We start from the raw sequence: 17,668 nt of genomic DNA on the forward strand, positions 1-17,668 counted from the left end.
GATCGTTGGTAAGTCGTTTAGTGTAACAGTGCCTTTACACCCGGGTAGATTTCAATCTCAGCTGAGATAACCACAGAAGCCAATTCCGTCAACACACCTCTTTTTAAACGGTGTTACATTTGTTGTTTGTTATAATAAAAGGCTGCTGTGGCCAATTTAATCCACCTAGGTGTTTGTCCTATTTATTTCGGGAAAATAAAATGTGGGGTGGGGTAGGACAGAGGTAACATAACGTATGACTTGCTAATACCCCTTGTCATGGAAGTGATAATATGGTCTTTACAAAGCCATGATCGCAACATCATTGAGTCTGCCTGGGATTACATGAAGAGACAGAGGGATTTGCACAAGTCTATATCCACAGAAGATCTGAGGTTAGACTGGTTTCATACTTGCGTTCAGGAGGGCTGCGGATGGCTGCCTACTTCCTCCTTTTTTCCTCAATGAAGTAGGCAGCCATCCGCAGCCCTCCTGAATGCAAGTATGAAACCAGCCTAAGTTCTCCAAGATGTTGGAACACCATCCTTTATCAGTTCCTTCACCATCTGTGCGCAAGTGACCTAGAAGAACTGATGCTTCGATGCTATTTTGAAGGCAAAGATTGGTCACACTAGATATTGATTTGATTTACAGTTTTCTTTTGTCCATTCACTTTGCACTTTTTAAATTGATAACAAATATACTGTTAACACCTATATACTTTTGAAACCATTCTTACTTTCAGCTTTTTTCCACAGCTGCCAGAAACATTTTCACAATACTATATAATACAGTATATATAGTGATTGAAATTAGAAATAAAAAGTTTAAAGCAGATATGCTTCACATACAACCCAGATATTATGCCAAAAATCTTGTTTTCCAAGTGACCAGTATTCGGCCAGTGCAGCTTTTTATCTAGGACTTTGATTTGGCTCCCCACCAACATTCTCCTGGCAGAACAAGTTGTTTTCAGGCAATTCATAAAGAAAACTATCAGTGCACTGAGGACATTTTCAGCAGTCAGACAGTGCACTTACTTCAGCAAGGATCTACAGAGAAAAAAAAATATGTCTGATTTTACAGGGAAAAAAGAATACCAAGAATTATTCAACCCGAGGGCATATTTAGATTCATTTTTCGTACTGGGTGCACAGTCTATGGGAGATGAATATTTACAATTTGTACTCAAGCAACTGGCGGAAACATTTAATTCAGGTAGGTCAGAAATGCATTCATTTTTCTCTGAAGTTGATATGGTCAGTAAGAGTAAAAAAATTGTGCTGATCATGGTCGTTATGCCCCATGGTATGATCTATGCTAAACTGAACTTGAATGTTTATAGGTGGGATGGATACAAATATATTGTTTGGTGAAATGATCATTCATTAAAATGTTCTATATTACATGATATTATTGACAAGTATTATAAGTTATTATACTCACATTGGATAATTTTGTAAATGTGAGATTGTCATAGAAATTTGGCAAAGCACGATCAGTTGTTCCAGAGGTGTCTCTTAGTGGCTTTCTCCCATATCCCTAGCGAAAACAGATGCATGCTTGTCTTAGTCAAATGTGCAGAAGCATGAAGGGTAGGGGGAATTGGGATAAATAACTGTTAAATACCTACAACTATAGTATATTACCAGCTTTAGCAGCTAGGCAAACATGGACAATGGTAGATCTGTAGATCTACAGAATCTGGATTCAAGCTATGGTTAATTTAGACCTATTGGTTCTCTCATTTAATACACTATGCACATGACTTCATGCTAATTAGGTACAAGCTACATTAGTCTAGTTCAAGATGTCATGCCCACAAGGCAGCGCACATCGTTCGTGGACCCACTGTGTTACAGGTCCAGGCTTACCTAGGAAGGGGCTAGCTTAGCGGCTACCTAGTCACTGGAGCTCCTGAGTCAGACTTGACCAGCAGGTACCACTTCTAGGCATTCCCTGGAACTGCAGTTGCCGACCCCAAGGGTCAGGTACGCTGACACGGACTGGGCTCAGACTACTTGGCAAGACAGGATTAGGACTCTGTTCAGATTGCACAGGTTCTGGATCCTCACACAGAACGGATACTGACATGAATTCACAAACAGGGCTGGATTCAGATCCTGGAACTGGCTCTGGAAGGTTCTAGTACTGACGGAAGGGTTTCGGGTTCGGATACCATTGGTGCAGTTCCAAGTTTACATACAGTTGTGGCCAAAAGTATTGACACCCCAGCAATTCTGTCAGATAATACTCTGTTTCTTCCTGAAAATGATTGCAAACACAAATTCTTTGGTATTATTATCTTCATTTAATTTGTCTTAAATGAAAAAACACAAAAGAGAATGAAGCAAAAAGCAAAACATTGATCATTTCACACAAAACTCCAAAAATGGGCCAGACAAAAGTATTGGTACCCTCAGCCTAATACTTGGTTGCACAACCTTTAGCCAAAATAACTGCGACCAACCGCTTCCGGTAACCATCAATGAGTTTCTTACAATGCTCTGCTGGAATTTTAGACCATTCTTCTTTGGCAAACTGCTCCAGGTCCCTGATATTTGAAGGGTGCCTTCTCCAAACTGCCATTTTTAGATCTCTCCACAGGTGTTCTATGGGATTCAGGTCTGGACTCATTGCTGGCCATCTTAGAAGTCTCCAGTGCTTTCTCTCAAACCATTTTCTAGTGCTCTTTGAAGGGTGTTTTGGGTCATTGTCCTGCTGGAAGACCCATGACCTCTGAGGGAGACCCAGCTTTATCACACTGGGCCCTACTTTATACTGCAAAATTTGTTGGTAGTCTTCAGACTTCACAATGCCATGCACACGGTCAAGCAGTCCAGTGCCAGAGGCAGCAAAGCAACACCAAAAACATCATTGAACCTCCGCCATGTTTGACTGTAGGGACCGTGTTCTTTTCTTTGAATACCTCTTTTTTTTCCTGTAAACTCTATGTTGATGCCTTTGCCCAAAAAGCTCTACTTTTGTCTCATCTGACCACAGAACATTCTTCCAAAACATTTCAGGCTTTTTCAGGTAAGTTTTGGCAAACTCCAGCCTGGTTTTTATGTCTCGGGGTAAGAAGTGGGGTCTTCCTGGGTCTCCTACCATACAGTCCCTTTCCATTCAGACGCCGACGGATAGTACGGGTTGACACTGTTGTACCCTCGGACTGCAGGGCAGCTTGAACTTGTTTGGATGTTAGTCGAGGTTCTTTATCCAACATCCGCACAATCTTGCGTTGAAATCTCTTGTCAATTTTTCTTTTCTGTCCACATCTAGGGAGTTTAGCCACAGTGCCATGGGCTTTAAACTTCTTGATGACACTGCGCATGGTAGACACAGGTACATTCAGGTCTTTGGAGATGGACTTGTAGCCTTGAGATTGCTCTTGCTTCCTCACAATTTGGTTTCTCAAGTCCTCAGACAGTTCTTTGGTCTTCTTTCTTTTCTCCATGCTCAATGTGGTACACACAAGGACACAGGACAGAGGTTGAGTCAACTTTAATCCATGTCAACTGGCTGCAAGTGTGATCTAGTTATTGCCAACACCTGTTAGGCGCCACAGGTTAGTTACAGGTGCTGTTAATTACACAAATTAGAGAAGCATCACATGATTTTTTCGAACAGTGCCAATACTTTTGTCCACTCCCTTTTTTATGTTTGGTGTGGAATTATATCCAATTTGGCTTTGGGACAATTCTTATTGTGTTTTTTCATTTAAGACAAATTAAATGAAGATAATAATACCAAAGAATTTGTGTTTGCAACCATTTTCAGGAAGAAACAGAGTATTATCTTACAGAATTGTAGGGGTGTCAATACTTTTGGCCACAACTTTACCGCCGCTGCGGCTTCAGGGCTGACAGGTACAGCCAGATGCAGTTTCAGGGTACAGGCCCTGCGCACACAAGGACCAGGGGTTCAGGTTCAGGTTCTGGCCACACATGGACCAGGGTGTAATGTGCTGCTGCAGTGCAGTATGGTGCAACCTCCACCAGGGGGTGCTGGTGAGGGAAGAGAGGTTGTACACACAGCGTAGCAACACCTGAACAGCAGCACAGGTGCCATAGGTAACGAAAGAGAAGTCAGACAAGCCAAGGTCATACACAGAGGTCAGCACAGTACACAGGGGCAGTCAGAAGAATAGTAAGGGACAAGAAAGAAATCAGAGCCTACCGGGAACGTGGTAACCAAAACATGAGACATAAGATGAAGTCGGGGTACAAGCCAGAGTCGAAGCCAGTTGGGAAGCGTGGTCTCAGACACGGAAAACAAGAGGCGAAGTCCAAAGATCAGATCGAGTCATACACAGGTATAGGCAGTCAGTGGCACAAGGATCACAAATGCAAGTATACAGTCAGGAGTAGGGTTGAGCGAAACGGATCGTTCATTTTCATAAGTCGCCGACTTTTGGCAAAGTCGGGTTTCATGAAACCCGACCCGATCCCTGTGTGGGGTCGGCCACGCGGTACGCAACCTTCGCGCCAAAGTCGCGTTTCAATGACGCGTTCAGTGCCATTTCTAAGCCAATGAAGGTGGACGCAGAGTGTGGGCAGCGTGATGACATAGTTCCTGGTCCCCACCATCTTAGAGACGGGCATGGCAGTGATTGGCTTGATTTCTGCGGCGTCACAGGGGCTATAAAGGGCCGTTCCCGCTGACCGCCATCTTACTGCTGCTGATCTGAGCATAGGGAGAGGTTGCTGCCGCTTCATCAGAAGCAGGGATAGCGTTAGGCAGGGTACATTAACCACCAAACCGCTTGTGCTGTAGCAATTTCCACTGTCCAACACCACCTTTTGTTTGCAGGGACAGAGGAGGCTACTTTTTTATTTCCTCAGCGCTGTAGCTCATTGGGCTGCCCTAGAAGGCTCCCTGATAGCTGCATTGCTGTTTGTACGCCGCTGTGCAAACCAACTGCTTTTTTCAAAACACAAATCCTGTTGCTCCTTCCTTTCTGCACAGCTATCTTGTTTGTTTGTCCACACTTTTGACTTTTTTGTGCAGCAGTCCACTCCTTTTTATTGCTGCCTGCCATACTTTGTTGAGATTACTGCAGGGAGATAGTAATTGTAGTACAGTCCCTTTTTTTTTTTTTTTCGTTGTATCTCTTCAAGCCACTTTCTGCCACAGAAAATATACTCTAATGCAGTGGCCCAGATTTATTCACTAGTCTCCCTGAAAAAAAAAAAAAGGGTGCAGATTAAAATTGGCAAATCTGCATCAGTGGCAGTCCTGTGTGTGGCATCTGTGTCTCATTTTCTGGCACAGAAAACATACAGTCTAACAGTGGGCCTGATTTCTTGCCAATTCTCCCATAAATAAAAAAAAATAGTGGGAGATTAAGATTGGCAATTCTGCCTCAGTGCCAGTGCTGTGTGTGGCATCTGTCTCTCATTTTGTGCCACAGAAAACCTAGTGTGTACCACTGGGCCAGATTTTTTGACAATTCTCCCAGGGAAAAAAAAATAGTGGGAGATTAAGATTGGCAATTCTGCCTCTAGCTTTCCTATGAAAAAGGTCTTGCTTGTGGACTGGTCTTACTGACTGTTCCAATCTCTTAATTTGCAGCTGCTGTTTGTCCAGCATACGACATGTTTGCACCTCCCTAAATGGGCTAACTCCCCCCACGGGGCCGTGGTCTCGCCACTTGGCGCAAGCACCCGTGAAAGTGCCGTTTGTCTGAAGAGGTGGGTGTGCCCGCTTTTGGTTGATGGCACTGCCACTGGGTGCCTCATAGTACAATAAAGTGTCTCTGGCGGTGGTGGCGCGCACCCAACGTCAGACACACCGCTGTAATATGAGGGGCCCTGGGCCTGTACCGCCGGCCACAAAAGATTACCCCCCCAGCTCAAACAGTGCTCTACCACTTGCAAAATTATCTCTCACAGCTCCACCAATGTTTAGTCTATGCGCTGACATCCTTCAATGTCTGGCACTGACAATACCAATTTGTTGACATGTATGATGCTAGTTAAAATAGTCAGGGTCAGTGTCCTATATTGACACCAGTAAATACTTAGCGCCAAATACTATGTCTGAAACTCAGCAGAGGAGCCCACCCCTGTACCTAAGTATGCCACCCTTTTATTTTTTGGTTTGTTGTTTTGCGAGACATTAACATCTATTTCTTTTTTGGGAGTACTAACTGTGTCAGACACTCCTTCCAATCGTCCTCCACTGACCACACCAATGCTGCCTGTGTACCCCTGCCACATAATCGAAGCTGCTTTGAGCCTATTTTTTTTTAAATTTTAGGCCTACTAAGTCTGTCTGCGGTCCCTCCTTCAAATTGTCCTCCGCTGACCACACCAAGGCTGCCTGTGCACGCCTGCAAGATAATTCAAACTGCATTGAGCCTAATTTTTTTTATTTTAGGCCTACTAAGTCTGTCTGCGGTCCCTCCTTCAAATTGTCCTCCGCTGACCACACCAATGCTGCCTGTGTACCCCTGCAAGATAATGCATGCAAACTGCATTGAGCCTAATTTTTTTTTATTTTAGGCCTACTAAGTCTGTCTGCGGTCCATCCTTCCAATTGTCCTCCGCTCACCACACCAATGCTGCCTGTGTACCCCTGCAAGATAATTCAAACTGCATTGAGCCTAATTTTTTTATTTTAGGCCTACTAAGTCTGTCTGTGGTCCATCCTTCCAATTGTCCTCCGCTGACCACACCAATGCTGCCTGTGTACCCCTGCAAGATAATTCAAACTGCATTGAGCCTAATTTTTTTATTTTAGGCCTACTAAGTCTGTCTGTGGTCCATCCTTCCAATTGTCCTCCGCTGACCACACCAATGCTGCCTGTGTACCCCTGCAAGATAATTCAAACTGCATTGAGCCTAATTTTTTTATTTTAGGCCTACTAAGTCTGTCTGCGGTCCATCCTTCCAATTGTCCTCTGCTGAGCACACCAATGCCGACCGTGTACCCATGTAACCTTTTTTCAACCTGCAGTGAGCCAACTTTGGGGTGTAAGGCCTACTAGCAGTGTCTGTCTGCACCACTTAATACAGCTGTCCTCCTCTAAAAAACAAAAAAAACAAAACACAATTGTCTGGTTTTCAGCCTGTCGGAATTATAAAACTGCATTGGGGCCACAAGTTTCGTTGGGGTCTACAAACTGAGTCTTCCGCTCCAGGTTGACTCTCGATAGCTTCTATCTTGTAGCTCTTGTTAAGTAGGTGTTGAAACAACACGGCATTTGGCCCACAAGTTGGGTCTGGGTTCTAGAGACGGTGTCTCCCGCTCCAAGGTGTTCTCCAGGTTCCCTCTCCCTGGCTTCTATCTTGAAGCTCTTGTTAAGTAGTTGTTGTAACAACACTGCATTAGGCCCACATGTTGGGTCTGGGTTGTAGAGACGGTGTCTCCCGCTCCAAGGTGTTCTCCAGGTTGACACATAATCGAAGCTGCATAGAGCCTATTTTGTTATTTTAGGCCTACTAAGTGTTAGGTCTCGAGTTCCCGCTTCTGCACAGGGGGAATCTCGAGCCGTCTCCGCTGCGGTCTCCCATTCTTGACCAGCCGCAGTGGAGCCTGCTCAGCAGGGACGACGGTCCCAGCGTCTTGCTCAGTCTCACTCTGTACAGAGAGTTACTGCTGCTTCTTCTGCTCCTGCCATTGAAGCCAGTGCTGGTCAGCAGCGAGCGGACTTCTCTGGGACTAAGTCCTTGTTTGCACACACTGAGCATGCCCAGGGCAAGATCTCCCGTTGGAGATCGAGGGTCATGTGCTCAGACTCTGCACCACATTCCATTGGTCCTCTTGGCAGGTCTTGGAAGGGCAAAGTTTCTGTGGCCACTTCCTGTGCTGCAACTATATAAACTGCGCATGACCGCACGGCCATGCGCTAGTGTACTATTATATTGTGTGTGTGTGTGTAGATGGATGTATGTCGAAGGATGAAAGCTCCTAAGTATCCCTCCCTAGTGTTGTTGTCTGCTCGCGGATGTTGGTAGCTCTCTAGCGCCCGACTAACCATCTGCACGTTACACACTTCGCAGCGCCCTGTGGCTGTGTTCGCCAGTACGGCGCCGTGCGCTTGTCTTGCGCTTTCAATACCCAAGCCTGGGTGGATAGTGGCGTCCGTCAGTGCGGCTTCGCACACACTATTGTGCTCATATATATTAATAAGGTTCTTTACACACCCAGTTGTGGTGTTGTGCCAGCAAGGGTCTAATCGGACTTCAATCCCAGTTGGGGTTAAGTTCGCTGACCACTTGCTCGCGCTCTATGAGTGGTACCGCGGTCCTGTGACGCAACAGGATCGCTTTCTTCACACTGGGTGAGGTTAACCCACGTGTGTATACTTTTGAGTACCGCCATTTAGTCTGCCATTTACTAGCAGCAGGTTTTACCTGCACGGTGGACCCCGGACTGCGAACGCATCCATATCATCTTTCTTGGTGCGTTCCGCCAGTCCTAACACTAAGTCTGTCTGCGGTCCCTCCTTCCAATAGTCCTCGACTGACCTCACCAATGCTGCCTGTGTAACCCTGGAACCTATTTAAAAGTGCATAGAGCCTACTTTTTTTAATTTAGGCCTACTAAGTCTTTCTGCGGTCCCTCCTTCCAATTGTCCTCCACTGAGCACACCAATGCAGGCCGTGTACCCATGTAACCTTTTTTAAACCTGCGTCGAGCCAACTTTGTGGTGTAAGGCCTACTAGAAGTGTCTGTCTGTGCCACTCAATACAGCTGTCCTCTTAAAAAAATGACCTGCAATTGTCAGGTTTTCAGCCTATTGGAATTTTAAAACTGCAGTGGAGCACTGGGGCTACAAGTTTGGTTGGGGCCTACTAACAGTGTCTGCCGCTCCAAGGTGTTCTCCAGGTTAACTTTCCTGACCTTCTATCTTCAGGCTCTTGTTAAATAGTTGTTAAATGGAAGAAATGCAGTGGGGCTCCAAGTTTGGTTGGGGCCTACTAACAGTGTCTGCCACTTCAAGGTGTTCTCCTGGTTTCCTGTCCTGAACTTCGATCTTCATGCTCTCGTTAACTAGTTGTTAATATTACACTGCATTTGGCCTATTAGTGTGGTTGGGGCCTACTAACTGTGTATGCCGCTCCGTGCTGTTCTCCTGGTTTCCTGTCCTGAACTTCCATTTTCAGGCTCTTGTTAAGTAGTTGTTAATGTTACACTGAATTTGGCCTACTAGTTGGGTTGGGGCCTACTAACGGTGTCTGCTGCTCCTTGCTGTTCTCCCCCACTGAACAAAGCAATGCCACCTGGTTAGTCCTGTTACCAATTTTGAAATGCATTTAGCCCACTTTATTATTTGGGCCTAGATCTGTGTTTCCTCCTCATCCTGCCCATTGCCCAGCCAGTGCTAGATGACACTGCTGGTACATTGACCCAGACCGCTACATTCCCCTTGTACGCTACACAGCCAGATTCTGACCCTGCTGAAAGTGAGGTTCCCCTTCCCGCATACTATACCACCATACAAGGGGACAAATAGGAAGGTGCAGATGAAAGTGCAGGTTCCTTCATCAGGTGGGTGGGGCCCACTCGTTCGCATTGCCACTGGCACAGGGCCCCTCATAGTACGCAAAAGTGTCGCTGCCGGTGGGAGGCGCCCCCGCCGTGCAAACACACCGCCTTACTTTGAGGGGCCCTGTGCCAGTGGCAATGCGAACGAGTGAGCCCCCCCATGCTTGCTCTGGATCACAGCACTTGCAAACTTGAAATACTTACCTCTCCCTGCTCCACTGCCGTGACGTGGTCCACGTTTCCTGGGCCCACTAAATACTTGACCCAGCCATACCCCCCACAACTTTAGCCAAATGACCCCCAATGTCCAATGCCTAACTGTTATTATAAGGTAAATTAAGATTGACAAGCTTCAGTACCAAGAATGGATGTTTTTGCCATTAAAATGGGCACTGTAGGTGTTTTCCTGGCCTCCACTCACTGCCGACTATGCTTCCCCATTGACTTGCATTGGGTTTCGTGTTTCGGTCGATCCCCGACTTTTTGCGATAATCGGCCGATTTCACTCGACTCGACTTTTGAGATAGTCGGGTTTCGTGAAACCCGACTCGACCCTAAAAAACTAAAAGTCGCTCAACCCTAGTCAGGAGAGCATGAACTATAGCTGACACAGGCCCACAGGCTGCAGAGGACTGAAATAGCCAAGCCAGCTTCAAAGCAAGGCAGAGGGGATTAACTCCCACATTACCAGTCCAGAGACAAGGCAGCTGAAAATAAACTCAGGACTGGATCATGACACAGGGGTTCATATTTTGCCCCTGGCCACACAAAGACCAAAGGTTCAGGTTCTGGCCAAACAAAGACCAGATGTTCGGGCATTGGCCACACAAGGTTCAGGGTATAAGTTCGGGCCCTGATACAAGTTCTGGCACCAACTGCCCCTTCTCGGCCTAGCCAGTACTTTCATAATTAGTAACTGCAATATAGGTGTCATCTGACCTGGTATTGTCTTCAATCTCTTCCTGTGGAGGCATAGGTTCCCACTACTAGGTTCCTACTACTTTAGCCTTCCTTTACCTTTGACCAGCAGATGGTGGTGTTCACTTGCAGTTAATAATCTAGACATCAATTATACTTGTCTTCTCTCTTGTCCACTACTTTACACTAGGTAGGGAAACAACTTCATGAGGCTGAACCATGGTAAGCGCACTATCATGTCCAGAGCATGTAATGCCCCATTTGCAAATGATTAAAATGCTGATTTCTCAGAAATACAGCAATAGATAAAAGATATAAAGATGATAATAGGTTTAGCTTCTAAAGATTTGTATTCCCATATATGAGGTTGGGGGGGAAGGTGTTGTGAATTCTGTTGTCAAGCTCCCTCCTGTGGTCATGAATGGTACTTCGGCTGGTTCTGTCCATGGACTTCCTCTGGTGGGTGTTTCTGAGTTTCCTTCCACAGGTGACGAGGTTAATTTGTTAGCTGCTGCTCTATTTAACTCCACTTAGATCTTTGCTCCATGCCACCTGTCAATGTTCCAGTATTGGTCTAGTTCACTCCTGGATCGTTCTTGTGACCTGTCTTCCCATCAGAAGCTAAGTTCCAGCTTGTATTTCTTTGGTTTGCTATTTTTCTGTCCAGCTTGCTATTTAATTTGTTGTCTTGCTTGCTGGAAGCTCTGGGACGCAGAGGGAGCGCCTCCGCACCGTGAGTCGGTGCGGAGGGTCTTTTTGCGCCCTCTGTGTGGTCTTTTTGTAGGTTTTTGTGCTGACCGCAAAGCTACCTTTCCTATCCTCGGTCTGTTCAGTAAGTCGGGCCTCACTTTGCTAAATCTATTTCATCTCTGTGTTTGTATTTTCATCTTTACTCACAGTCATTATATGTGGGGGGCTGCCTTTTCCTTTGGGGAATTTCTCTGAGGCAAGATAGGCTTAATTTTTCTATCTTCAGGGCTAGCTAGTTTCTTAGGCTGTGCCGAGTTGCATAGGGAGCGTTAGGCGCAATCCACGGCTATTTCTAGTGTGTTTTGATAGGTTTAGGGATTGCGGTCAGCAGAGTTCCCACGTCCCAGAGCTCGTCCTTTATTATCAGTAACTATCAGGTCATTCCGTGTGCTCTTAACCACCAGGTCCATTATTGTCCTGACCACCAGGTCATAACAGGAAGGGTGGGTCGGGGTGTGGGAAAGGGGTAAATTTCTTGCTGATAGATCCCACTTTACTCTGGCTTGCTCAAGACTATGTGGGTTGTCAGCACAGTTAGGAATCAGATTACACATCCTATATACTTATGAAGAGCAGCAGAAGGGGAGGAAGAGTGAAAAGCAAAGTGAAAATCAGGCAGAGGGAAACATTAAAGGTGTGCTAATAAGTATATTATCTCACCTAAGAGCTGCCTTGACATTTACACTGCCTTTTATTGCTACATAATGTCTTCCATGCTGCTTCTGTACATGTTAATGAAGTGCAGGAATCCCTCTCTGTGTGCTGTGATGTGCATGGGAAGCATCATAGAGGCTAATCTCCCACCAGCTCAGAGTCAACTGCAAATTAAAGAAGCACTCCTATCAATTTTTTTATCCTCTTACATATATAGCATCTGATATAGGTCTGATTAAAAACTGACTAGCGGAATCCTTTTAAACTCTATGTAGAAACAGAGAGTCTTTTCTCCATTTTTTTAAATAACTAAGTTTAAAAATGTGCTTGTTTATAACTTTTCTTACATTAAGTACACAGAAAAGCGGTCAATTAATGATGGGAATCACTAAAACTATTAATATTAATAGATAATTAAATCCAAAAATATAACTTTCTAAATTTGTCAGAATTCCAGGAATAACAAAGAAAAGTTGTCATGTTCAGGCCCCTACTCAGCATCCAATACGTGGGATGGAGGCCAATAAGGGGTCCACGCAGGGCTGCCACTAACTCCTAACATGCCTGGACAGAAACCTGTAATTTTCAATAAATGTTGAAAGTAGTAACTTAAAAATAGCTTGGGTGGAGAAAGCGGCCAATCCCTGTTCTATAATTGCAATAAAAAAAATCAGAAATGTTGTACTATTTACACTGGCCACTAACTCTAACACTAGAGTGATACTTCCGGCTCTGCACAGACACTTTTCAGCAGCCATTATCATTACAGGCAAGACTACAATAAAAAATAACACCTCTATTTACAGTAGATAGCACAGGATTCATAATTCATAATGGTAACAGCTTACCTCCTTCCCCTCTCTGCACAATGACATTTATCAACATTAGAGCATGAATAAATGAATAAGAGCCAATCTATTGCAGTCTATCTCCATGTGCCTGCTGAAAAGTGATCTGTGCAGAACAGGTAATAAGTATAGTATTAGGCTTAGTGGCAAAAAATGTCTGAGAATTTTATAATAGATATGCAAATTGCCTCTTCTGAGAAAAAGAGGACTTAAACTCTGTAGCGCCACCTGTTGGAAGTAGCGATCCTACAAGTCACAATTAACCCTTTAACGAGTCGTGCAATATGACTTAGGATAAAAGCCAAATCAGTATCTCAATTCGCAGACACGGTGTTTCGGGCTGTTGGCCCTCGTCAGTGTGAAGCATGAGAACTGATTTGGCTAGGTGAGAGGCTCTGGACTGGGGTCTAAGGGGTAACGTTTCTCTTTATGGAGAGTGACATACCAGCTGGCTTGTCAAGGTAAGTTAGTGATCCTGCTCATACCTGGTGTCTCTCATGTGCAAATAAAGAAGTATAAATTTGGCATACTAGGTCTATGACTTTGGTCTATGTGTAGAGAGATGGACAAGAGAGACGGAGTGACTGTAAGCGATCACTGCCATCTGCTGGACAAAACTGAAAGTGAAAGTAAAAAGAAAGAATTGTATTAGGCTACGTTCACATTAGCGTTTTGCGGTGCTGCGTCGGCGACGCAACACACAATGCATGCAAAAACACATGCAAAACGCAGCTTTTTGTGACGCATGCGTTCATTTTTTCATGATTTTTGGCGCAGAAAAAACTGCATCACGCAGCGTTTTCTGTTGTGCCAAAAAAACGCATGCATCACAAAACGCAAGACAACGCATGTCCATGCGCCCCCCATATTAAATATAGGGGCACATGGCGCATGCGTCACCACGGCTGCGCCCGACGCAGCCCCGCAAAACGCTAATGTGAACGTAGCCTTAGCAGGAACTAAGAAGTAGCTACAAGGGCCCCTGGTAATAGTTTTAAAGAGGACATCAGGTCAGGTGACACCTGTGTCTCAGGGGCTAGTGATACAAGGCCTTGCCAGGCCAAGAAGACGCAGTTGGCACCATTGCCGCAGAAGTGTCCAAGAGCAGTCAGATGCCAGAGAAGGCCTGAGTTGTGAGGAAGATCCATGTCCCACTCCAGTGGAAGCCCGTGACCAGAGCCAAGCCAGGCCCGAGGGACGGTGCAGCCGAGTCACCAGAACACGCTTGGAGAGCGAGAGCGGCAAGACGCCTTGAGCAAGTAAGCAAGCGGTGATATGGTATATATATATAGATGGTGGCACAATTCTAACGCATTGGGTATTCTAGAATATGTATGTATGTATATAGCAGCCACATAGTATATAGAACAGGCCACGTAGTATATAGGAGTACTACGTGGCCTGTGGTATATACCATGTGGCTGCTATATACATACATACATATTGTAGAATACGCGATGCGTTAATATAGGTCACGCAGTAAATAACACAGCCCACATGGTATATAACACAGCCCACACAGTATATAGCAGCCACGCAGTATATCGCAGCCACGCAGTATATAACACAGCGCAAGTAGTATGTAACACTGGCCACGTAATATATAACACAGCCCACGTAATATATAGCACAGCCCACATAGTATTTAACAGTGGCCACGTAGTATATTGCACGCAGTATAGAACACAGCCACGTAGTATATAACACTGCCCAAGTAGTACCGTATTTTTCGCTTTGTAAGACGCTCCGGATTATAAGACGCACCCCAAATTTTGAGGAGAAAAATAGGAAAAAACTATTTTTTAATAAATTGGTGGGGCGTCTTATAATCCATGCGTCTTATTACTTACCGGGGGTTGTGGTTGTGGTGGATCAGGGTCCCAGGCTCGTTGCCGGAGGCAGGAGTGGAGCATTGCTGCAGGCTGGGATGAGGGGGTCTGCAGGGGGCTCCTGTGCTGCAGGGGGGCTCCTGTGCTGCAGGCTGGGATGAGGGGTCTGCAGGGGGCTCCTTTGCTGCAGGCTGGGATGAGGGGTCTGCAGGGGGCTCCTTTGCTGCAGGCTGGGATGAGGGGTCTGCAGGGGGCTCCTGTGCTGTAGGGCTGTCTCCGGTGCTGCGGGGGGCTCTGGCGACATTTTGTGAAAGACCAGAGCCCCCCGGCAGTTCTTCCATGCGTTCCAGTATGACTAATTCCGGGAAAATGGCCGCCGGAATCTCGAGAGATGAGATCTCAGCGCTGAAATCTCATCTCCCGAGATTCCGGGGGCCATTTTCCCGGAGTCAGTCATACTGGAACTAACTCCGGGAAAATGGCCGCCGGAATCTCGAGAGATGAGATCTCAGCGCTGAAATCTCATCTCCCGAGATTCCGGCGGCCATTTTCCCGGAATTAGTCATACTGGAACGCATGGAAGAACTGCCGGGGGGCTCTGGTCTTTCACAATATGTCGCCAGAGCCCCCCGCAGCACCGGAGCCTTCAGCATCACCCGGGGCAGCAGCGGACAACCCCGGCAGTGGCGGCGGACGACAGCGGCGGCAGGCGGTAGCGGCGGCGGACACCCCCTCCTCCCAGCCTGTAATGGTAAGCGGTATATCCGCTTTGTTAGACGCACCCACATTTCCCCCCCAAATTTGGGGGAAATAAAGTGCGTCTTACAAAGCGGAAAATACGGTATATAGCAGCCATGTATTATATAATGCAGCTAGGTAGTATATAGCAGCCACGCGGTATCTACGTAGTATTTAGCAATGTGGGCACCATATCCCTGTTAAAAAAAAAATAATGAAAATAAAAAGTAGTTATATACTCACCCGCCGGCGGGATCCAGCGTAGATCCAGAGAACCTCTGGCGATGCGCGTGCGGCTGCCGCCATCTTGCATTCCCAGGATGCATTGTGAAATTACCCAGATCACTTAGCGGTCTCGCGAGAGTCTTCTGGGTAATTTCACAATGCATCTCTGGGAATGCAAGATGGCTGCAGGCGCGAGTGCATCGTCGGACTACGGAAGGTGAGAATAGCAGGTTTTTTGTTTTTTTATTATTTTTAACGTTAGATCTTTGCATGGGCAGCATCAATAGTAAAAACTTGGTCACACAGGGTTAATAGTGGCAGTAACGGAGTGAGCTACCCACGGCATAACGCGGTCCGTTACCGCTGGCATTAATCCTGTGTGAGCGGTGACTGGAGGGGAGTATGGAGCGGGCACTGACTGCGGGGAGTATGGAGCCGGTGCCGGGCACTGACTGCAGGGGAGTAGAGAGGGACTAATCAGACTGTGGCCGTCGCTGATTGGTCGCGGCAGCCATGACAGGCAGCTGGTGAAACCAATCAGCGACTTGGATTTCCATGACAGACAGAGGCCGCGACCAATGAATATCCGTGACAGATAGAAAGACAGAAGGACAGACGGAAGTGACCCTTAGACAATTATATAGTAGATATATGTACATATTACATGTGCTTTGGCAAAACTAATGTTTATTTGGTCCTGCCAATAAAGCTTCTTTGAATCGAATTTGCTCCTCACCCAACTGCCTCCAAGACTTCTCCCGAATATCCCCCATCCTCTGGAATTCTTTGCCTCAACACGTCCGACTATCAACCACATTCGGATCCTTCAGATGGAACCTGAAAACTCAACTCTTCAGGAAAGCTTACAGCCTGCACTGACCCCGCTGCCTCCTCACCACTACAGGAGCTACCGCCTCACCAACACCAGAGCTGCTGCAACCCTCAACCTATTGTCTCCTTCCCCACCATCCTGTAGAATGTAAGCCCGCAATGGCAGGGTCCTCTCCCCTCTGTATAAGTCTTCGATTGTTAGTTTGTTTACTGTAAGTGATATCTGTAATTTGCATGTAACCCCTTCTCATGTACAGCACAATGGAATGAATGGTGGTATATAAATAATAATAATATATATATATATATATATTTATATATATATATATGTAGCACTCCAATAAATGATGAAAAAGGTTGTGGCCTTTATAAGACACGATCTCGCTGCTCTGGCACCTGGCTGCTATGGGGCCCCACAGCAGCCGGGGGGCCACGGTGCCAGCAGTGCCAATATAGCTGACCGCATTGATGAGAGAAGGAGCATTACGCTCCCTCTCCCATCATTCCCTCTCAGCATCTGATGTCACTGACGCCGAGACTGACAGTGGGCAATATGACATCACTACTCGGCGCCTGCTGTCCAGAGATGTGCGGGCGCTCAGAGTAGTGGAGGAACCAGGAGGAGTAGAGGTGAGTATTTATTTATTGTTTTTATGGGGCTGCATTATACTATAGAGTCTGCCTAGGGTGGGGGGGCTGTATTATACTATAGTATCTCCCTGTGGGAGGGTGCATTATGGAGTCTGCATATGGTGGGGAGGGCTGAATTATACTAGAGTCTGCCTACGGGGGCTGTATTATACTATGGAGTCTGCCTATGGGGGGCATTATACTATAGTCTGCCTACGGGGGGGCTGTATTATACTATAGAGTCTGCCCATGGGGGGCTGCATTATACTGTATTGCACACATGGATTTTTCCTCTCTGAACCCTGTTCACACAGGTTATATACAGATGATCAGGTTTTTAAATACATCAGATAGGGATTGCATACATTAGTTAGGACTGCTCTGATAAGGGTATACCGTGAAGATTGGTAGAGCAGCTTAGTATACATTTTTTGCAAAAAACGTATCAACCAAATACCCTGTTTTTTACATCTTTTACTAGCACTTGCGGATTACTGTAACAATTTTTCAAACTGAGTGTTTTTGGTTTTACTATTCTCTTTTGTGTCTTCAGGTTTCTTGGTGGTGTGTGAACATGATCCTACAGACTTGTTCACTGTGCAAGTAGCCCATGTGTTCCTGTTTCCATAATTGTTCTCTTGTGTCTACAAGACTGGGGAGTTCCACCACTCCTCTTGGGCTATCTGCACAATAGCTGTTCTACCCTGTATGCACACATGGATTTTTCCTCTCTGAACCCTGTTCACACAGGTTATATACAGATGATCAGGT

The 17,668-nt window shown here is 46.0% G+C and overlaps 1 protein-coding gene across 1 annotated transcript in view; it reads left to right on the plus strand.

The window, feature by feature from the left end:
• The first annotated feature begins 983 nt into the window (after window positions 1-983).
• Window positions 984-17,668, plus strand: part of LOC138665208 (nicotinamide N-methyltransferase-like) — a 60,680-nt gene continuing 43,995 nt past the window's right edge. The window contains exon 1 of the mRNA XM_069752494.1: window positions 984-1,197. Within this exon, the coding sequence (XP_069608595.1) occupies window positions 1,050-1,197 (148 nt within the window). The 5' untranslated portion in view covers window positions 984-1,049. The remainder of the gene's footprint in view (window positions 1,198-17,668) is intronic.

This window comes from Ranitomeya imitator, chromosome 2 (genome assembly GCF_032444005.1).
Source record: "Ranitomeya imitator isolate aRanImi1 chromosome 2, aRanImi1.pri, whole genome shotgun sequence".
Taxonomy (NCBI): domain Eukaryota; kingdom Metazoa; phylum Chordata; class Amphibia; order Anura; family Dendrobatidae; genus Ranitomeya; species Ranitomeya imitator.